This window comes from Caloenas nicobarica, chromosome 2, assembly GCF_036013445.1.
Source record: "Caloenas nicobarica isolate bCalNic1 chromosome 2, bCalNic1.hap1, whole genome shotgun sequence".
Classification (NCBI taxonomy): domain Eukaryota; kingdom Metazoa; phylum Chordata; class Aves; order Columbiformes; family Columbidae; genus Caloenas; species Caloenas nicobarica.
Window position 1 is genome coordinate 121063190 of NC_088246.1, and position 23352 is coordinate 121086541.

Here is a 23352-nt window from a genome sequence, read left to right on the forward strand (position 1 = left end):
CAAAATCTACATGCTCTCTTCTTTTCACTGAAGTTAAGAGTTTTGTCTTTGAACAATTTGGGCCAGGATTTTACCCTTTCTGTGTTTTTCGGGGGGATTTTTTTTTAATGAATTTAAATTGACACAGGTAATCATACATTCTTTAGCAATCTTAACAGTTTAGCCAGGGGGGATATTTGCTGTCTCTCATTCTGGTTTCTATTTTTACGTTTGTACCATCCTCTATGTTAGCTAGTGCTGGTGAGTGCTGTCAAAAATACATCATATATTAATTCATCTTGAGAGCTCTCTCAATGCATTTTGATTTAGACATGATTATCTTTAAAATATAGGGTCCTAGATGATCAGCTACAGTACTCACTGACTTCTTTGTTTTCCTGTACCCAAATCATATCAGAAAAAATGGCAGTATTCTGTGCATTTTTACTGAAGTAACTTTTCCCTAAAAGAAAGAGCCATAAAAGGGGAGCATTTAGAATAGCATTTCAAATGAAACTAGTCACAGAGAAAATTGATTTATTCTAAAAGTAAACAAAATGAGCCATATTTGTCATTTTAATGAGACAGAGATTGAGGTCAGCCCCTGCATTTTTTTTTTCCCCTCAGCCCTTGGACATGGAGGAGTGCGTAGCATCATGTCACAACAGGGTGTGTTGTGGCAAGGCCATCATTGGAAATGACAGGTAAATCTTAGTGAACAGTCTACACCAAGTATTCGGAGTGACTGGGACATATGGGAGACAGTCACGGGAAACCCCAGGATGGGGGTGATTAGGCTGGGGGCTCAGGGGCTGGAGGAGGGGGGTGAGGGGGCGAAACCGAGCCTGTGTGTAGTGGGGAGCATGGTACCTTTAGCCACCATAACCAAAAATGGCTATATTTTGAAATAATAAGCAATGTGGAAAAGTAAACTACTTTTAATTTGATACTTCTCTGTGCTTAGCAATGACACTCTTCAGAAACTCATAGTAATTACTGGGGATATTATTTGGGGGGGGGAAGAAAACAAACAGGGAAAAAACAAACAAAACCAAACCAAACCCCAAACACAACAACAAGAACTACTCTTAAAAATTCAGCTTCACTATATTTAAGATATTGCTAATTGATAAACAATTTCTTCACTATTTATCAATGATTGTTTTAAAGTGAACTTAAGAAATTACATGATTTTTTTTTTTTGCCAGCAGTCTACCACCGTAATATTAGTAGACATGCCAGCTTATTTACTGGAGACTTGAAAAATCATATTTGTATGTTTTGAAAATAATTTTCTCATCAGACTGTATTTGTGATGGTGGCTACAGTTAAATAGTGTATGGAATTGGAAAGTTGAGCTTTTGTTCTTTGTTTTTCTTCTTCATTTTTATAGCTTCCTCTTTAGGAAAAATTTCCAACTGACCAATTAAAAAAAAACCAAACACCAAAACACAAACTCTAACAAACAAACCAACCAAAAACAAAAACCCCAAAGTACGGTTTCCTTGGGGAAGTTAAGTCTAACAAGTATACAATAACAAATATTAGCAGAAGAATTAAATCATTTATTAAACAATCTTTATTTAGGAAAGCTTCTTAACTCTTACAACAATCAGTGGGATTAAAACACGTGCTTAACTTGAAGCACATCCCAAAGGCTTTCTTCGTATGCGTTTTACTTGCTCAAAGAACTTCAGGTTTGCATCCTTTTTTTAGATGCAGTGGATATCATAGCAATTCAAGCAAAATTAAAGCTTTCCTAAAGCAAAAGAGTGCATTGGAATGATGCTTTAAGAATGAAGTGCTTGCTTATTGCTTTCGTACTGTTTGAAACCTTTTATTTCTGGCTCTTTTCCAATGTGGAAGGAGTTTGTTTTCAGAGAAATATTGTTGCCAAGGGACGAATGTTGACTGTGTTGTGTTTAAAACAGGCTGATTACTAATTACATACTTCTAGCTATTCTCCTCCTCTGGATAACTTTTAAAAAGGTCCTTCCAATTTCCAGAATACTTAGGTAAGCTCTCAGAACATGAACGCAGTGTCTTCATCATTTACATGAAGAATGTATTAAAGAACTGGCAAGAGCCGAGCTCATTTTTGTGCACAGTTGAGAAATGTTGGTTTCAGATGATTACACTAATTAATAACATACAACAGCTTTGGCAAATGCAGTGATTTCCCTCCCTTGCCTCCTTTATCTTTAAAGTCTTTATCTGAGCCGGTTGTCAGACAACCTGTGTGGAGAGCTGCTCACGGCAGTAGACCAGGGGAGCAGGTTAATTTTTTCAGGCCCTATTCTGTGACTGGAGCAGTATGATCTGGAGCAAAGTCAGTCTTTGGGGTGTTTCAGTTCCCTGTTGATAATGTGAACCCAGTGTTTTGCATTGGGTTTTGGTTCTTTCAAGGATCAGGCTGAATTGCCTAACTTGCCTTTTCTACAGACGAGATTTCTGCAAGCCTCCTTGAGCTGGGCTAGTGCTGGTGGTCCCAGTGACAGGACCGTTACTATGCTCACCCCACCAGAACTTGCACAGAATCTGATTTTTTTTTTTTTTTTCTTTTTTCCAACTAGCTCCTGAAGACTGAACCCAGCTCATGTTTCTTAGTCTTCTGCCTGTTTCAGGGTTATAGATCGTTTCATTTTGTACTAGGCTAAATGTCACTTCCTAAGTATTTTTGCTTAATACCCAGTACTTTAAGAAATACTGGGTCAAGAGACCATAATGTACATAACAACTATATACAGAACTCATCTTAGGGTGCCAACCCAGCTGCCTTGCCCTGCTTGTGCAGAAGCCCTAGAGGAGAATAAAACAAGCTGAGCCAAAGCAGGTGGATTTTCCCCACCAGCAGTCTCCTCAGCCTTCCATGTCCCCTTGCAGACTTGTTTTTGGGCCTTCTCCCTCTCCCTCACCTCTCCCTCCTTCAATGGGCTGAGTTCAGTGTGTCCTGTGGGTTTCTGGGAGAAGAGCTTCAGTGATGTTTTATGAGTCTGATCTCCAGCCCTGCTTGCTCATGGCCTTGGCTGCTGACCGGTGATGGATCCTTGCTGGTGCTATTAATACCTGGATGCGGCCTGGTAGCTTATGCTCAACTTCTGAAACCCTCCTGGGAAGCTCTAGGCCTGCTGGACATGGGCAAAGGCCGGCTTTAGTGGTCAAAATCTTCTTTTAGCAAAAGGCTACATACTTTTTGCCAGCTATGAGTTCTCGAAAGAGTAATGTGTTGCTTCCATTCAGACTGGAAGCCAGCCTGCCTTCTTACTTGAATCCTGATGTGAAACCTCCCTTTCTCTCAGCTTTCCTGCCAGTCACGATCCCTGTCACTCATTAGCCTCTTTCTGCTTTCTTGAAAACTCGGCTTTACTCCTGACACCCATCTGAAAACTTCTCTTGATAGAGAGATGCATTGGCTTACCATAAATTTTCCAGACCAGGTTGTCTGAAAAAGTAAATGTTACTGATCACAGTTGTCTCTCAAGACATGGTCCTTATATTCAGGAGTTTATGTTGACTTACAAAATATTATTGCGCATTTACAGCGAAGCTGTCCAAGTTATATTAATCAATAAGATGGCATTCAATTTATGGATTACTAGGGAACATACATAACTGCCTACATAAACCTATACTATCTCATTAGCATTCTGTTTAAATAGCTTTGTATTTTTATTTGTTTAGACAACTTCGACAGACATTTCTGAGTATTCGTCCGATAACGACAGCGTGGGAGAAGGAAAGACAGGCCCAGAGACCAGCGCTCCGGGATCCAGTGAGAGATTAGGGCCGAGGTTGGGAGTGGACACGGGGGATGCTGCAGCACGACCGGCCAGCGAGTGGCTGAGGTCTGCGCAGGCCCTTCTCCGCACCCCCGGGAAGCAGGGGGGCAGGGCGCCCCGAGCCCAAACCGAGTCCGCCAAGAAGAGGAAGCTGCTGAGGTAAATGCACTGTCTGTCTTAAAGATTGGTTTTTTTCTATTGTAAGTAAAAGAGTATTTACAGAAGAGTAGGAATGCATTTCAAGGATAAACATTGTAGAGATGCAAATTCCAAAAACTTAAAGAATGTATTTATCTGTAAAGAAGCAAACAAGGCAAGAAAGAGTTCAGTTTTAATATCTGTGGTGAAAGCTCTCGATCTTGGACTCCTGTGTACAAGTTGATATGGTTTTTGCACTTCTAATTCTTTACAGTGCCTTATGGATGTGTGAGCACATATATCAATACTTCTGTTTTAGCTTGTAATCGTGTCATTGCTTTGTGCCTCGCCAGATAGTCTGAAAAATTCCGTACCTTTGATTTTGTTTTGGTCCTCTCCAGATTTGTCAGGGTAAAATTATCCAAAATACTGTAGGAAAGGGGTGGATGAACAATAGTGCTGAGTAGTGCAGGACAGAGTGATATTTAGGCAAAGTTGGGATGTATTTGTTAATCTGAAATGTAAATCTCTGGGACTAAATTAAATACATTAAACAGATATCTAACTGCTGAAAGAAAACAGCCTGAGCATGAGCAGCGGAAGGCTGAAGTTCACAATTTACTATTTCTCTTTAACTAATTACAGTGCAGAAGTGGTCACTTTCTATATTGAATTAACGAAAGTTGCTTTAACTTCAATGGTATATGTGAAGGTATGCTACAAGCAATGGAGACTACCATTACAAGCAGCACTAATATAGATATCTATTGTAATTTCTTCTTTTTTTACACCTGATTCTGTGCCCAGTAATCAATTAAGCAACTACTTAAAAAGTAAATGTTCGCTTTGGTTAAATAACCATACTTTATTTTTGTTTAAAAATGTTCTTCGCTATTTCAAAATTCTGACTGAGGGAACAGTTTTGAAAGTCGTAATTACTGAGGATCTGTATCCTTGGAAGTGCTTTACTCGTGCAATCAAGCTTTTTTTCTTGTTACTTTGAAAACTTAAAGATACGACTGTACTAGGTCAGACCAAAGCTGTAACCCCCACAAATGCCTGTTAGTGACCAAAAGCAAGTATGTGTGAAGGTAATAAGAACAGGACAAGCATATACTGATATTTTGCCCAGATGCACTTCCAGCTTTCAGCAGTTTATTGCTTGGGAGCTGTTTGTTACCCTTAGTGAGTTTGTCTTTTCATGAACTTGCCCAGTAGTTTTCTGAAGTGATAAAAACTTTTGTCTGCTGCAATAGGGTTAGAACTCCCATGGTGAGGAGTTCTGTAGCTTAAACTTGAATCTGCACCTATCAGCTTCACTTGATGAGCTCTACTATCAACAATCTTTGTGCAAAAATAGATTTGACAGCAAAGATACTCTGAAGCAAGTGTATAAAAGAATAAATATCTTTGAAAGGAAACAAACGAGCAAAACTAAACAAACCACAACGATATAGAATGTAATCTGTCCAGAGTGGCCAGAGGAGCAGAGCTTGCAGCATTTTTTGCTCTTCCATCCTTTCGTTCCACCTTGAGTTCCTTTGGGAACAGGGAAGCAGGCAGGAAATTCCTCAGTTATGAGTTTTGTTTATCTAGTTATTTTGCTTGTCCAGGTAACTGTTATCTTTTCACTCTTCATGTTCAGGGCGTTAATTCTGTGTGTCTCTCTTTCCCATCCTCCCTTTTACTGTCGATGGAGAACATTTTCACTGGTGGATATAAGAGTCTGCATCCTCAATAAGAGAGCTCAGGTTTTCAATGCTGTGGATTGAAGGCCAGTTCGCAGAAAGTGTAGGGTCCTGCACCTGGGGAGGAATAACCCCAGGCACCAGGACAGGTTGGGGGCAGACCTGCTGCAAAGCAGCATTGTGGAGAAGAACTTGGGAGTTCTGGTCAACAACAGGTTGACCATGAGTCAACAATGTGCCCTGTGGCCAAGAAGACCAGCAGTATCCTGGGGTGCATTAAGAAAAGTGTGGCAAGCAGGTCGAGGGTGGTTATCCTGCCCCTCTGTGTCCAGTTCTGGGCTCCCCAGTTTAAGAAGGACAAGGAATTACTGGAGGGAGTCCAGCGGAAGGATACAGAGATGATTAGGGTCTGGAGCATCTTTCTTATGAGGAGAGACTGAGAGAGCTGGGTCTGTTCAGCCTGGAGAAGAGAAGGCTGAGAGGGGATCTCATCAATGTTTATAAATATCTCAAGGGTGGGTGTCAAGAGGATGGAACCAGACTCTTTTCAGTGGTGCCTAACGATAGAATGAGGAGCAACAGGCACAGACTGAAGCACAGGAGGTTCCATCTGAATATGAGGAGAAACTTCTTTGCTTTGAGTGTGCCAGAGCACTGGAACAGGCTGCCCAGAGAGGCTGTGGAGTCTCCTTCTCTGGAGACATTCAAAACCCACCTGGACACATTCCTGTGTGATCTGCTCTGGGCAAACCTGCTTTAGCAGATGGGTTGGACTAGATGATCTCCAGAGGTCCCTTCCAGCCCCAACCATTCTGTGATTATGTGAAAGGTTTGTCAGCGTCTTGATGGATGAAGTGACAACCCCTTCTTTCTGGTTATATAACTGAAAGTTACATAGCAGTTGTTGGCTTGTCCTTTTTTCCTTCCTTCCCACCTCCGCTGCAGATCAAGGCCACAGCAGAAAAAGCAGCAAGCAGGGGAAGTCATCCTGCAAGCTGGATCTGGCCCACGGGCTCCCACTTGAAATTGCTCCCATTTGGAACTGCGCAGCAGTAGAAGAGAGCCAAGAGCCTTGGCTTAACTAGGCTCTCTTTGTCCAGGCTGGTCCCTGGGGAAGCCTGGGTTGAGCAGAGATGGTGCAGGTGGTAGAGCTGCCATCTTCCTGTGTGAATTCCTGTGCAAGTTCTTCTTCAAATCCAGGCAATATTAAGTATGCTTACTTCATGGAGGAGTCCTGATATGGGTAGAATAGACCTCCTATGATTTTGTTTCCACTTTTAAGAAAATAGAAATAATTTCTATTTTCATCTCTCTTTGCTGTTTGGGATGACTAAAGCTATCTTCAAAAGGAAAGAGAATAATTTTTTAAAAAATTAGCTTAGATTTTCTGAAAAAATCTTATACCATGTGTAACAGTCTCTTCCAGATTCTTTAGGCACACTAAAATCTACATTTATATTTGCATTACCTGATTGCAGCTATGCTACTATTACCTCAATGGCTCCATTTTTCTGTGTAAGGTCAAAGAAAACCCCTTAACATCCTCACTTCCCCCCAAACCCCAGCTAAAACCAACCAACCAAACAAACAAAAAAACCAAACCAACCAACCAAACTCTCCTCCTGGAATCTTCCTGGTGCTAAAATGCAAATGAGTAGTTGCCTGGATAGGAGGAAAGAGTATTGTTTGTTTGATTCTATTACAGATGTAATTGTCATACACTACAAAAATCAAGGTGTAACCAAACTAACAGAAATAATCAGAAGTAAGATGATTATGGTTGATTAAAATAAATTTTGCTGATCCTAATGTTAGAAATTTGAGTGTAAATTCAACAACTTTGAGGGGAAATAAAAGTAGAAATGCATCTCTGTCCCCAAAAGAACATACAGAATATACAGCATTGCTTACAATGAGAGAAATTTGAAGGGGCATGTTGCAATCCTCTTCTGTTAAGAGCTAAGTGGGGTTTTGGAAAGTAATTAGCATCTGCAGACAAGACAGACATGACAGAAGCAATTCCTCCCCTACCATGCCTACTGACTGCTCTGTTCTGCACCCTTGCCACATTCTTGTATGTCTTCATGTAATGTTAGGTGGTTGGTTTGTTTTGGTTTTTTTCGAATTTGTTCTAAGTAAAGATTGTTCCCCTTTCTGCCACCATCCATAGGGGAGAGCAGGTGGTCTGTATGCTGGTGTTTGTCCTTCAGGAGCGATGGTGGTCCCAGATAGGTTCTGAAGCAACCTGAAGGGCCGTGCTGGTGGAGGTGTCCATCTGTCATGCTAGTAGTAAAGTATCATCTCTTTCATTCAGAGTCATCAATACCATTGCTCCTGGACATCCTCGCCTTAAACATTGTTTTTATATGCCATGTTTTGTAGCCGCCTTCCTTCATTGAAACAAAACTGGTGATGGATGGAGTATGAGTGGTATAATTTTCCCAGGTACTCTGAGAGATAAATGTCTTTGTACTGCACCCACGAGCTACTAAGAGAGTTGATAAGGATGTGCTACTAGTGGTACCTGATACTGAGGTGGATTGCCTTGGTGATCAGGTCAAGAAGCGTTGGGTTTAGATGTTCCTGCCCTTTTATTCCACCACAAAGTTTCAGTTTCTCAGCTTGAGTCAACGCTGCATGGGAAAATAATGCAAGTGATTTGCAAACCTGAGGGGAGAGAGTATATACTACAAATAACAGTTTTCAGGGAGCCCCTCTATTTAGATTTGGAATTCTTGTTAATGCTACGAGGTGAAACGTCTAAACTGCACTAGTTCCAAGTCTCTCAAAGTTCCCTTGTGAAAGAAGGGAGAAATGAAGAGTATTGAAAAATCTCAAAGTTTGTTACATATGTTAAACCAGTAACTGGGTTAATTCAGTATTTATAAAGAAGAAAACTCAAAATGCACGCATTCAACATTTGGTCTACAACTAAACTTTTCTTAAAGGTTTAATGGATTGTCTGCTTTTTCTAGTAAGATTTTATTTCAATCAGGAAAAAAACAGTCTGGGTTTCAGTGCAGGAAATAGATAAGTTATATAACGTTAACCCTACTTTTAAGTCTGTCATGTTGCAAGAGCTTTTAGTTATGAAGAATAGCTGCTTTAGCTTTTTCTTATTTTTTAATATTCAAGTGTCCATTTTTAGTTTCATAGTAAAATAAAATCTTGGGAAATTCTGTTAAATTGTCTCATATCTACATGTATGCAGGCCACTTACAGATCTGATCTGCTAAAATTAACTTTTGTTATCGAAAGAGGAGAAAATTACAGAATGTCCTAGTACTATGTGCAGTAAAATGAAACCGAGTTGTCACATGAGGCCAACTGAGGTCCTGAAAATAAAGGAAATTGCCAAGGGAGGAAGGAGCTGGCACAAATGAAGCAGGCTTTCACTCTAAAATTGGGTCTGCTCTTTCTCACATGCATCCACAAGTAGCATGAGGGTGTAACAGCAACAGACTGGCCCTTATGCTGATTTTAACTTCTGGATTAAGTTTTTCTTGCTGTTGAATTTCTTGTTGGATTAGGACAATATAATCAAAGAATATAATGGCTGCACTACAGATGTACCACTTGTAATCACCGGCAATATACACTGGCAAATTGTTTTGCACTTCCTGAAAGTTAAAATGTCTTTTCTTTTTTAGAAAGTGTGGATGGTTTCTCTAGACCAGATGTTTGGTGTTAACAGGAAAAACAAACAACCAAAAAACAACCAACCAAACATCACTTTCCTTAAAATGCCAGATTTCTCCCATTTCACATGCACTGTATTTTACTGATTGGTATGGCTTAGCAGGGTACAGTTGTTCCCCATCAGAGATAAGTAATTTTGGTGCCTTTGGTTTGTTTAATCACAGAGTTTGCTTTTCTGTTGTAAGAACTCTGCTCAGGCAAGCCAAAACCTTCAGAACTGCAGGGAAGGCTCTTCCTGTCTCTCGTGGGGCATGGCTGTTCCCCCATCAAAACTGGTTCCTGCAGAGTCTTTCTCTCACCTTTGTTACTCTATTCTATAATTGTGTGTGTGAGCTTGGTGCTTCATTTTTTTCTTTTGAAGATGCCCTTTTAAAAGGCCAAGGAAGGGGTAACTTATTTCTGGGAAGACTCCCCTTACTAAGTGATCTTACTTCTGCTCACAGCCTCTGCTGTAAGAGAGGTATGAGAATCTGAAGTAGGGTTTTTTTCCTGTTAAGGAGTATAAAGAGCCAAAGAGCTGTGGTAAACTTTTCAGTGGTGGTTTGTTTTGTTTTGTTTTTCAGTGGCTGGTAGGTAGGGGTTTGATAAATGTTTTGAAACCCATGAAAGGAGCAAGCCTCAAAAGCTTACCTATTCCCAAATATATTCCTAAATTATTTCAGATATTTTCTGTGAGATAAGTTGGCTAATGAAGTTTTACTTAAAATCTTTCGCTGGAGGCCATATGGGATGTAGAAAGTGCTCACCCACTCTGTTCTCAGCAGTTCCGTCTGTAATCCCTCTTCCATCTCTTCCTTTACACTGTCCGAGGCATCTAGGAACTGGAAACCAAATCTCACTGAGGTGAAACTTTTTAAGTCTAGTTGTTGAGTCAGAGCTTGAGTGGGGCTGATCTGTAAAGCTAAAATTATTATTTCTGAGCCCGTGTTACTTCACGAAGTCAACAGCTTCTCTTCTGTGCTGCAGAGGAGGTGGGCCTCTGTACAGGAGACTTGTGCTTGTGTGGCCAACATTCCCCAGTCATGTCTTCCAAATGTAACCATACTATTTTGTACTCTAAAGGACACAGGGTAACAGTTTTAAACTAAAGGAGGGGAGATTCAGGCTAGACGTGAGAAAGACATGTTTTTACAATGAGGGTGGTGAAACACTGGCCCATGTTGCCCAGAGAGGTGGTAGATGCTCCATCCCTGGAGACATTCCAGGCCAGGCTGGACGGGGCTCTGAGCAACCTGATCTGGTTGAAGATGTCCCTGCTCATTGCAGGGGGTTGGACTAGATGAGCTTTGAAGGCCTCTTCCAACCCAAACCATTCTATGATTCTGTGAACTTGGTAGTGACTGTCAGCATTCAGTGTTGCTTACTATTTTGCACGTTGTAAACTAGCTGATGATAGCTGATGGGTTTGCAGTGTTGACAAACTAAATGGCAGCATGCTTAGGGGTCCTTTTTTCTTCTTTAGCAAGGACCCCATGGAGTGGAAATGGACAGCAGAGTGTTGCAGAAGTCAGTTACTTCACTAGTTAACTTGGAAATATGAGAGGTGTTCTCTCCTTGCTTAGAAAAGAGAGGAGGGAAATTGCCCAGTCGTGAGACAGGGATATATTATTTGTGTAACATATACTGTTTTAAAATACATGGAGTCCTGAGTAAAGTGTATATGAGGAGATAATTCAATAATGAGATGCTTAAGTGTTCACTGTTCTTAAATTCAAATGAAATCTGGAAAGGACTAAACTTGGATGAATGTGAGGTTATTTTTGGTAAGTGCCGTGCTGAATGAAAACCTTAGTAAATAAACACAGAGAGATCTCCAGCGCTTCGGAAAGATTGAAAATGTCTTTTCAAAACACAGCCTATTCACTAATGCTTTTTCCCCACCCCCTGCACCATTGGAGTTAGAAGCTAGGGACCAGCAGCGTGAGAGTCACAGATGAGGCTCAGTGTTACCTTTCAGTGACCCTTGTCACATACTGGCACAAAATTCTTCAGTCTTGCTGTTCAAGTTTGTGGAAAGGGGCAACTACCAGGAACTGAGCTTTTGTACTAGATGCTGAGCTTTGTTATGGTCATCAAAGCTGTCTTTCATGTGAATGTTGTTGGACGTGGACATTAATGGCAATATATTATTTTAAATACAGTATTTCAACAAGCTCAGGTTTAGTACAGAAACAGAATGTGGGTTTCTGCTTGTTAAATCTGTCCGCCCTCAGGGATTTAAAGGAACAAAATAGTTGTACTGAGAGTTTAGTGATTAAAAATAAAAAGGTTGTGGGCAGTGGAGATTGTATCTGAGCAGTTTGGCTTCACTGAACAGCCTTTACATTAACAATTTGACAAATGCATTCAATTTGCTCATATTAAAACGTTTTGGGGGAAAGTTTGAAGTGCTGGTGTGTAAAGTATGCATCTCAAATTACAGTTTTTGTTATTTAAATACAGTTTGTCAGTTCTCTTGATTACAGATATCGCACATTAGTAATCAAAATATATTTGCCAATTATACACATATACACACACACACACCCCAGATGTTGAGTTTGTCACGAAGGACACTTGAATGCATCATAAAGGCTAGATCTGTGCAAAAGAGGAGACTGAGTATCTTTTTGTAAACTTCTTGAAACAGCTAGATGCAGAAACAAATACAGACTGCAGATTAACCAACACCTGGTACCGTAGGATCCATTTTCCACCTTTAATGCCAACAAACCTCTCATATCTGGCAAAATTAAGCCAAAGAGTCTCTGCAGCATGAAAAGCTGGAAAGCAAAGGGACTTTTCAGACAGATAATGTGTGGACAGTGAAAAATAAATATTATTCATCTCTACCTTGTATTACAAAAATAAGCCAAAAGTTATTTCCGTATGATAGAATCTATGCCCAAAAATGACTGTTAGTCTCAGTAAACCCAGTAAAGCTACCAAAGACCGAATACAGAATCATAGCATCGTTTATGTTGGAAAAGACCTTTAAGATCATCAAGTCCAAGTGTTAACCTAACAGTGCCAAGTCCACCATTAAACCATGTCCCTAAGCGCCACATCTACATGTCTTTTAAACCCCTCCAGGGATGGTGACTCCACCACTTCCCTGGGCAGCCTGTTCCAGTGCCTGACAACCCTTTCTGTGAAGAATTTTTCCTAATATTCAATCTAAACCTCCCCTGGCACAGCTTGAGACCACTTCCTCTTGTCCTATTGCTTGTTACTTGGGAGAAGAGACCAACCCCCTTCATGCTACAACCTCCTTTCAGGTAGTTGTAGAGAGCTGTAGAGTGATAAGGTCTCCCCTTAGCTCTGGTTCCCTCAGCTGCTTCTCATCAGACTTGCGCTCTGGACCTTTTGCCAGCTTTGCAGCTCTTCTCTGAACTCTCTCCAGCACCTCAATGTCTTTAACAGTGAGACAATCACTTCCCTGGTCCTGCTGGCCACCTTGTTCCTGATACGAGCCAGGATGCTGTTGGCCTTTTTGGCCACCCGGACACACTGCTGGCTCATGTTCACCTGGCTGTCAATCAGCACCCCCAGATCCTTTTCCCCCAGGCAGCTTTCCAGCCACTCTTCCCCGAGCCTGGGGTTGTTGTGACCCAAATGCAAGACCCAGCACTTGGCCTTGTTGAACCTCATACAGTGGCCTCAGCCCATCGATCTAGCCAGTTCAGATTCTTCTGTAGAGCCTTCCTACCCTTGAGCAGATCAACACTCCCACCCAACTTGGTGTTGTCTGCAAACTTATTGAGGGTGCACTTGATCCCTTCATCCAGATCATTGATGAAGATTTTATTAATAAACACAACTGGCCCCAGTACTGATCCCTGGGGAACACCACTTGTGACCAGCCACCAACTAGATTTGGCTCCGTTCACAACTCTCTGGGCCTGGCCATCCAGCCAGTTCTTTACCCAGTGAAGAGGGTGCCTATTCAAGCCATAAGCTGCCAGTTTCTCCAGGAGATTGCTGTGGGAAATGGTGCGAAAGGCTTTACTAAAGTCTAGGTAGACAATATCCACAGTCTTTCCCTCATCCATTAAGTCACCTTGTCACAGGAGATCAGTTTAGTCAAGCAGGACCTGCCTTTCATAAACCCATGCTGACTGGGCTTGATCACCTGGTTGCCCCATATATGCTTTGTGATGGCACTCAGGATGATCTGCTCCATAACCTTCCCTGGCACTGAGGCCAGACTGGCAGGCCTGTAGTTCCCCAAATCCTCCTCCAGCCCTTCTTTAGATAGTCATCACATGTGCTAACCTCCAGTAAACTGGGACCTCCCTGGTTAGCCAGGACTGCTGATAGATGATGGAAAGTGGCTTGGTGAGCTCCTCCACCAGCTCCCTGGGTACCCTTGGATGGATCCCATCTGGCCATCCATTGCAGCACTCTAGTTATGAGAGTCAGCCCAACTACTATCATATCATATCATAGTTTTCCAGCTGCACAATGGCTTCCAGGTCTTCCTGTTTGTTGCCCGTGCTGTGTGCATTGGTGTAGATGCTCTTCAGTTGGGCTGTTGATCCCACCACCTTTTGAGGGTGATGCCCTGATTCCTACATGACCATTCTCAGATGCTCCTATGGTTTCTAGCACATCAATAACCCTTGCATCTTTGCTGCTGCATGGATCTCCATCCCCGGCCTCCACTGAGATGACAGACCGAAGGACCTCGCTAACACACTGGTCCTCAAACATTGGCATGGCACCCTCAGGCTTATCTCTAGCAGACCTGGTTTTATCCCTTTCCCCCTCCAAATCTAGTTTAAAGCTCTTTCAATGAGCCCTGCTAACTCCTGTGTAAAGATCTTTTTCCCTCTCCGAGACAGGCGTAGCCCATCTGTCACCAGCAGGCCTGCTGTCATGTAGACCAACCCACGATCAACAAACCCCAAATTCTGCTGGTGACATGGGGCTCGGAGCCAAAGTGTTGATCTGCTGGCTCTTCCTGTATAAAAGCTCATTAGATGTTTAATGATTCACAGATGTTCAACTGGGAATAAAATAATAATAATTTTAACCATTTAGCTTTTTTCATAACACAGGGTTGGTTCTTAACCAAACACGGGCTTGGAAGCTGGCACCTGATTAATACCATGCTCGGCTTTGTGTAAGCTATGTGTAACTCTGTCTTATCTCTCGTGCACAGACTCTGACTGCATAGTTCACAGTATCTTACAGCACATACAGAAGCGTTTTCAACAGTGTGGGCACCTGTACTGTATGTGAAGGAATTAGTAGTTTTCAAGTGCCATTGTCATAGAATCTGATAGAATATGTAACAGAAAGCACCTTTTTCTTTCTTTGTTTTGCATGTTTGAGCTAAGGAGGTTGATCCTCCTGGGTTTGAGGTGGTGTTTAAGTATCTTTGTTTCTACCTTTTAAAAGAAACAAACCATAAACTACCAACTCCTTCTCTTGTCATAGAAATTCCTTTTGTGCATGGCATGTCCTTGAATTGCATTTTCCAGTTCCACAATGTGTGAAACAGACATTATAAAAGAAACATTTCCAAGTACCAGTTGAGAACCTCTCATAAATGAATTCATTGTTATATTTTATAGTCTGCAGCCAAGCAGATGCAAAATGCTTTACGATGTTTTCTGTTTAAACTATTTTTAAGTGCATTTGGAATGTGAATGGAGGTATGATGATTAACAAATATCAATAAATTTTATTAGCACAAAGGGCTGCTCAGGAAAGCCACATTTTTACTTTTCATGGACCTTTGTCATAATTATTATCCTAATACAGACATGGTTAGCAAATTAGTAATGAAGTTGTAAGTGTCAGTGAGACCCTCCCTGGTAGGGATATCAGACCTGAAATGGGAATGGTGTATTACTGTCATGTGCAATAGCCACAAAACCGGGAACTTGATTTCCTTTGTGCTATAGTGTGTTCCTGCCATAGGTAAAGCACCAGTGGGCTTATAGCAGAGCAGGAACTGATTGACCAGACACAACCATAGCTCTGCTCAGGGAAAGGGGGAGAAACCAGGCTGTGAGCTAGTAATAGCTGCTCTCTTGTGCAGGTTCCTTAAGGCTTTCTAGCATTATGTGAACAAATAAAATATATTTCTTTGACTGTTGTCTGTGGAGGGAATGGAGTGGGGGTTTAGAACACTCCATTAAATAGGTTTTTTTCAGCAAAATAAGTTTTTGAGCTACCAGCTGTATAGCATGTTGCTGTAGTCCAACCAGAGAGTTCAGTTGCAGACTGACGCATGCAAGATTTAAGCAAGCAATGCATTTAATGCATTTCTAAGCCTCAGCCGGCAGCTACCTATTCCAGGATGGCTCCTGTAGACCACACAGCCAAGCTGAATTACAACTGCATCTGAGAACGGTTCCCTGGCAAGAAGAGAAACTGGGTGGACAGTTTGCTGGAGTTTGTAGAACTGTCTTGCCCACAAGTGTTGTGGTGTGAGAATGCTTGAGTGCTCAAGTTTTAGGGTAAATGTGGCTGAGCAGCGTGTTATCAGCAGAGGAGATTATCCTGTATGAAGTTCTGTGCTTGACTGTGCTGTTCTCAGTACCAAAGCTTCCGTTGCACTTCTCTGTATTAGTTGCCTGTGTCTTAAAGTCCATGTAGAAAGCAGCAGTAAATAAGGTTGTTAGGCTTACCTGGAAGTTCACTGGAGCCCAAGATTTCCCAAATACTTTTGTTTGTTTCCCTCCTTAATATAGCAGGTTTTACAGCTTCTTAAGAGTAGGTTCTTTATTTTGGGGTTTTGGGCACTCTGAAAGAGTGCGAATTTCTCTCTTCCCTGCCTGAACCACACCAGCCATAGAAGAGATGCTGTAATGTAAACTACGAAACTTTTGTCGAACATTCTGGGTCAAATGTGGCTCTGGTATTTCAGAGTGTTCACTCTCTGATCTTTACTACCAAGACAGTTAGCCATGCCACCCAACAATTAGTGTGATAGTTATGATTTTGCAAAGTATATAGTTCATTAGAAATTCGGCTGAGAATGCTAACTGCTTTTCATATAACCTGTTGACTTGTCTGCAGGTGAAATTTCTTAATAATTGCTAACCAAAGAGATTTTTACAGCCTGCCTGAAGGGCTGCTTAGCCTTTTTAGCTCCTTCTTGGTTTCCAGAGGTGTGAGTCCTCCCAGTTTCACATTTGCAACGTGAGCTTTACCAAGCTGTTTGGCTTTTTTTTCTAAACCAAATAATTCTATTCACGTGCACGAGTAATAAGGTGGTTGTATGTTACCTCTGTTGATTCCTAAACCACTTTAACCCAAGGACACATTTCACCTTAGTAGAAATCTGTATTGATAAACTGGATAGTACTTGTTGTGGAAAAGCTTGTGCTGTAAGGAAAGAATGAAGCAGATTTTTATGCAAACAACTTATTTGAAGCAAAAGAAGCATGCTCAAATACTCCCATAGTAGTCCAGAGCTCTTCGTAGTAGCCCAAAGACAGCTTCCAACACATTTGTCTTTTTGTTCCTAAAGTCAGAAATTATGTCTTCTGGCTTTGTATCCAAGTGTGGGAATTGCTGTAGTGTTACCTCAAATGTATTTGTGCTAGATGCCACTCCTCTGCTCCTCACCTTGGGAATGCCAAATTAATTTCATCTTGGAGAGTGTTCAGACCACTGAAACTGCACACTTGACCCAGCTTGTGAAATGAATCATAGGGTCAAGTATGGGTAAAAGAATATTTTTGTGATCACTCCTTGCCAACAGACAAACAAATCTGTGAGGAAAAAAAAACCCAACCTGTTATAACTGGTGGTTATACTGGTTTGTTTTGAATTTGCAGTTGTCTGTGGTATCTATCAAGATACGTGCATAAGTGCAAAGAAAAGTTGAGAACTTTTCGTTACAGTCCCTGTGCTGGAGACAGGGCTAAAAACGTGAAGATTTTGGACAGCCAGATAGTGAAAATGTTTTATTGTGTGTAATGACCTTAAGTCTATGTTTTATTAGGAGTATATCCATTGGAAAATCAAAGTTAGGAGAACTAATCTGCAAAATGTAATTTTACTGTATGTTTGTCTCTAAGGGCCAAAGCACACATATTCCGTCTGTCCTATGGCTTGTCACTCGGGAAAAACTGAATACTGGTTCCTGGCAAAATTGAGCGTTCCTTTATTCTCTGCAGGGGCGGGCTAGCTGAGAGGTTATGTCGACTGCAGAACAGAGAAAGATCTGCCATTAGCTTTTGGAGGCATCAGTGTACTTCAGATGCTAAAATCCCCTCAGGTAAGAAGCATTATACATATACTACGAGAAAATACTACTTAAATGTGTGTATATATGGCCCACATAGGGGTACAACTGGAGTTTAGAGACTGTGTTTTTTCCTGACTTGGGCTTAATGCTGTCTGGATTGTCTTCTGAGCTAATATTGCATTTCAGCTAAATACGATGGTTTATAACATCTCAGTCATCAAAGTGTTCGAATGTTAAGGGTAAAGAACTTGTGAAGAATCTAGATGGAGGCTATTTAAACAACTTGATTTCCAGCATCACCTTGGGAAATGGTGTTTCCAGCAGGTTGTAGGACAATTCAAGGTTTAATTTATGGGTGTGCAGATGTTTTCTTGGTTCTTCCTGTTTCCTTATAACCACCTTTTCCTATTTCCTTGTTAATTTTTCTTTGGCTTAAAGTCAACCATATTCATGGATAAATGCTGAAATGGTGAATGACAGCAAATATGGACACATAGGCCACAACCAAGAAATGAGTGTGAAGAATAACTACAGTGGGCATTTCACTTGAAAAGAAATGGTGGGAGTTATGCGAATTAGTTACAAGTGACTGATAGCACCACCTTTCAGTAGTATTTCTTGAGAGATGATGGATTCATAGAATTTAAGTGTAAAAATGGTTAGGTTTAATGATCAACTTGTGTGTGTGTGACTATGCTATGAAATTTCAAGCATTTATTTTGCATTAAGCTGACTCTTTGTTTCTGAGCGCATATTAACTGCCATTTATTTTTCAGAAAGTCCTCTGGTCTTGATTTGAAAACATGCAGATGAGGGAATCTATCACTTGCCTTATGAGTTTGTCCTTAATTCCACTCCCAAATTTTTAGAAGTGGGTTTTCTTCCAAATCTGAGTTTTTCTGGCTTCAGTTTCCTGCTTTTGTTTCTTGTAAAGCCTTTCTCCATTAAAGAGCTCTTTAGTATGTGGCATTTCCCCTCTCTGGCACTTGCACAGCAAAATCATGCTGCCTCACAGTTTTCATACACTAAACAGACTGAGCTCTTTAAGGCTCTCTAATGCATTTTTACTAGTCTTCAAGTGACTTGTGTGGCTTTTTACTGCACCCTCTCAAACTTTTCAGCATGGTCTTAAGAACAAGGACAGCTACTCTGTATGTATTCTTCCAGTTCCAGTCTCATCAAAACCAGTGGCCAGGTCCAGTTCACTGCTCAGCCTCCTGTATGTTCAAGGCCTATTGAGTCTGGTTTGGCTTTGGTCACAGCGTGATGCTGGGACTTGACGTTGAATTGGTTGTCCGATATCATTTAATAACTTCTGTAGCTGTTGTTTCCTGAGATCCAGTTTCCCACTCTGCAGCTACTGTTTGTGTTTCTTCTGCCTAAACACAGGGAAGTTTTTGTGCTGTATCCAGGTCTGCTTCATTTGAGAATGCCCAGCTAACCATGCAGTTCAGATCATTGTGTATGTCAAGCCTGTAGTCTTTTAGTCATAAATTTATTGCATTTGTGGTATCCACACAGTTTCTTATAAAATTTTAAACTTGTTTTTATGACATTGAACCATTTAACAGCATGTGTGTTTACTTTCCCATCCTGCTGGAACTACTCTTAGTTACAATTCTCCACTGGTAAAAAGCTCTAACTGTAATTCACAAAGTTAGTTGTCTGAAATATTTTTTTAAATTGCATTCCACTTAAAGGGTACATTACTGATAGTGACAATGGTTGTTTTTTCATAAGAAGATTGTATGATTTCAAGTCACACCCAAACTGTTGGCTAAAGCTACTCTCACAGTTTCTCACTGGAGCTTTAGAGGGCTTATATCCCTTGGCCACTCAGATGTTACGTGTTCAAAATGGCACTCATGTGGAATCGTAGAATCACAGAATCATTTAGGTTGGAAGAAACCCTCAAGATCATCAAGTCCAACCATAAACTAACTCTGGCCCTAAGCCATGTCCCTGAGAACCTTGTCTATATGTCTTTTCAACCCTCTGGAGTGGTGACTCCACCACTTCCATGGGCAGCCTGTTCATTGCCTGACAACCCTTTCTGTGAAGAATTTTGTCCTAATATCGAATCCGAACCTTCCCTGGCACAACTTGAGGCCATTTCCTCTCGTCCTATCACTTGCTACCTGGGAGAAGAGACCAACCCCCTCCATGCTACAACCTCCTTTCAGGCAGTTGCAGACAGCGATCAGGCCTCCCCTCAGCCTCCTTTTCTCCAGGCTGAACAGCCCCAGTTCCCTCAGCCGCTCCTCATCACACTTGTGCTCCAGGCCCCTCACCAGCTTTGTTGCCCTTCTCTGAACTCTCTCCAGCTCCTCAATGTCTTTCCTGTAGTGAGGGGCCCAAAACTGAACACAGGATTCGAGGTGGGGCCTCAGCAGCACCGAGTACAGCGGGAGAACGGGATGTTAAATTTCTGACCTTAATTCCTTACTTACTTTTCCAGTCACTTTGCATAGATCTGATGTCAGGCTAGCTGATCTCCAGTTATTGTCAGTCACTTTGTTTGCCCTTCCTGCATACTAGCACAATATCGTCATCCTTTCAGACTTCTGGAATTTCCCCAGTATTTGAACGCTCACTAGGAAGTAAGATCAGGGAACCAGAAATGTCTTCAGCCAGCTCTTTTTCAGAACTGCTATGTTGAAAATTATACAGGCATGCTGACTTAAAGCCAATCAAGCCTTCTGCATGTCATTAATCCTCCTGAGTTAGTAATGGATAGGAGGTTACTTTATCATTCCTACATGATATGAGGACATCCTTTTGCTGCTTCTGAAATATGGAAAAAATTTGATATTGAATAGGTCTGTATTCGTAATAAAATGAAAATTTTTAGTTTTCTCTATAGTAATGGACCTGCAACATTGCTAATATTCTTTTTGTCCTAGCTTCACATGTGTCATTACAAAACCTTGTGTTTGACTGCTCACCATTTTGTTAGACTTTAACTCCTAGGCTGAAATTTTCCATGTTAAACATCTGCCTCTGGCTGAATTCCTTTCTTTGATTATTCTTCTTTCATTCAGAAAATGAGTCAGAATTTGTCAGCTTTTTCTGAGAAAAAGGCTATGGGAAAATACCTTGCTCTATTCTAAAGTACATTTAAAGAATTCTGATGAGTGTCTTGAAGACAATTTAATTTTGGCAGAAGACAAGCCTTTTCTTGGATATGCCTTTTGTCATAATGGTGAAAATCTACAAGAACTTGGACAAGTTAGAAGTCTTTAGGACAAACTATTGTTCCATTTACCCTCTGAGTATTTGCCAAAATTTCTGAAAGTTGCTGAATGTGCCATAATTTAGGAATACACTTCAGCTTCGCTGCCTAAATTTTGTTTCCATTTCCTAATCTTTATTCCAAAGCATGAAGATGATAAAATAATCATTAAAATAGCTGAAATAATAATATAAATATAAATAAAATAGCTGTGCTAATATTTTGTGGATATTTTTTCATCTAGGGCAAAATTTATTTTTGATAGTTTTGGTTTTAGAATGGCCATACTGTTTCATGTCACTGAAATAAAACTGGTGTTTGGTTTGGAAAATGTCAGTCAGAATGGTTGAAATTTTAGTAATTTAACTAGATAACCTTCTAATTGCTTCTAGGCTAGAAATGTGAAGTGTCAGCACAACAAATTCATGCCACTTTCTGCTTTCATCTTTTTAGGCTCATGCTAAGGGTGTCTCACTAATCCGAGATTCTTCTTGGATTTTGCTTCCCCTTCTGTTTCGCCCAGTAATATCTCTAAACCACACTGTTTCCAGGACTGTTTTTGAAACTGGCAACACAAATAGCAGAAAGAACTTCTCAAATGACAAACTCAAATGAGTTATCAAAGGAACTTGAAGATTAATGTGGGGGATTGAAGGAACTCAGTTGCTGGGAGAGCTGTCACGTCATTTTGGATATCGCATAGATGTGCAGACCAGGAGTTCATTGCTAAAAGGCAAAGGGGAGCAATTTCAAATGAGATCATTTTGAAGTCCTCCTTCCATTTGAGATTTAAGGGAAAAATGTTTCCAGAAGTGCAAGTTGTCCCCCTCATTAGGCATTTCATGTCACAGAATTTTATGCCTTTGTTTTGCTATTGTTTACTTTTACGTTGCATCAACATCTGTGTTTTCCAAAACCCCCTTGTTTTGGCTTTTTTTTTTTTTTAAATTCCTTTCTGTTTGCTCCCCTGACCCCTTTCTGTAAGTAACCATTGTGGTTTGGCTGTCTCTTTGTCACTGGGATGAATCACCACCCCAGAAAAGAGCGCCTCCTTTCAGCACGCCGTGTCTGCTTTTCATACAGTGCATGGGGGTCTCGCTTTTGGCTGACTCACTCCGAAGGGTAGAAGAAATCTTCATTGCTTTCTCCATTTTGACAATTTTGGGGCAAAATTGCATTTGGTAGCCAGTCCTGGCTGGATCCTTGCCGTGGTTCATTTCTAACAGAGATGGATGTCAGGCTCTTCCCCAGAAATCCAGATTTTTCTTCACAAGATGTAAAAGGGAGGGTAGGAGGTGTGCAGTCCCCATAACAGCAAGTCTTCGATCAGTCAAGCTGATGGTTTGAGAACACTGTGTGCAAGGGCTTTTAGACCATTTGCAGTCTTTTTTTTTTCTGTATGCAGCACTGCGACTTCCCCATGAAGTTTCCTGCTTGGACAAAGAGGAGACCTGGACAGTTGAGAGACAGAGGAAAAAAAAAAACCACAAAACACAAAAAACCCCCCAACATCCCCCCCAACACACACACACAAACCAAAACAACACAAAACAACAACAACAAACAACAAACAAAACAAAAACACCCCCCCCACCACCTTTTTCCTGTCAACATCTGCTGGTAATATGGGGACTGTGTGACGCAGAAGAAAAAATAGTGCTTTTCTGAGTTACACTCAGACAACTTTCCTGTCTATAGGAGAGGACACTTAATATTTGAAGGAAACTCATGTAGATTCCTTCTGCACCTTCTGAAATTTTACTTTTTTACATTTTTTTTTCTATTGTTTTCCTTTTCCTTGCAGTTATCAAACCAGTTCTTTACCTAAAATGCAGCACGTTATTCTCTAGCATTTGTAGTCTGATACAAGATATTTGGTATTTGTTGGCCTGAGATTAAGATTTGGGATTGGAATACAGTTGAATTTGAGTAAAAAACTGATAATAAACCCAAACCATTGATGTTTCTTTCCAAATTGCTCCTTCCTCTCAGGAGTAAGTGACCCTCAAGGGGCAACAGCTCTTGGTTTGCTGAGGCAAGTGGAACACACACATGAAGGGAGGAAGGTGAAGCCCCAGAGATGAGGACAGGGTTTCACAGGTCACATCACGTTTTCAGGGAGGCTGAAAAACTTACAGAAGAGAACATAAACAATCATTCCCCCCGTTCTAGTTTCAGTGACTAGTTAAGGTGGTGGGAGGAAAGGATTTCAGCAGCTTGAATGCCATGAGACTTGCACAAAAATTCATCTCTGCAGATGAAGAAAACAAGGGTAGTCCTTAACAGGGTTTCCTTTTACCGTGCAAAATTCTTCTAAAAACATGAAAGTCTGAACTTTGTTAGTTGTTGCTTTTTTTCTTAGTTCTTGATAGTTTGTTTTGTTATATAAGAGTTAGTACTATAAATTAGAGACATGGCAAGTGGCCAAATTTATATTTGACTTTTTCTTTTTTTTTTTCTTTCTCCCTACCCAACTGTCTGAACTTGTTACAACATCGGGAAGGAAAAAAAATCAAATGTAAACTTGTCTTTTTCAAACAAGAATTCTCTGTATTGTTTTTATTTTCTTCTGAGAAACAATAATGGCGTGCACAATCATTTTAAGTAGCTTACATATGTTCTTATAAAGAATGTATGTTTAAAGCACAG

At 40.9% G+C, this 23352-nt stretch overlaps 1 protein-coding gene across 2 annotated transcripts in view; it reads left to right on the plus strand.

Annotated features, from left to right (window-relative positions):
• SPIDR (scaffold protein involved in DNA repair) overlaps nt 1–23352 on the plus strand; it is a 212421-nt gene that overhangs the window by 51732 nt on the left and 137337 nt on the right. For both annotated transcript variants that reach the window (XM_065628018.1, XM_065628016.1), the window contains exons 6-7: nt 3661–3917; nt 17401–17501. In XM_065628018.1, the coding sequence (XP_065484090.1) occupies nt 3661–3917; nt 17401–17501 (358 nt within the window). The remainder of the gene's footprint in view (nt 1–3660; nt 3918–17400; nt 17502–23352) is intronic.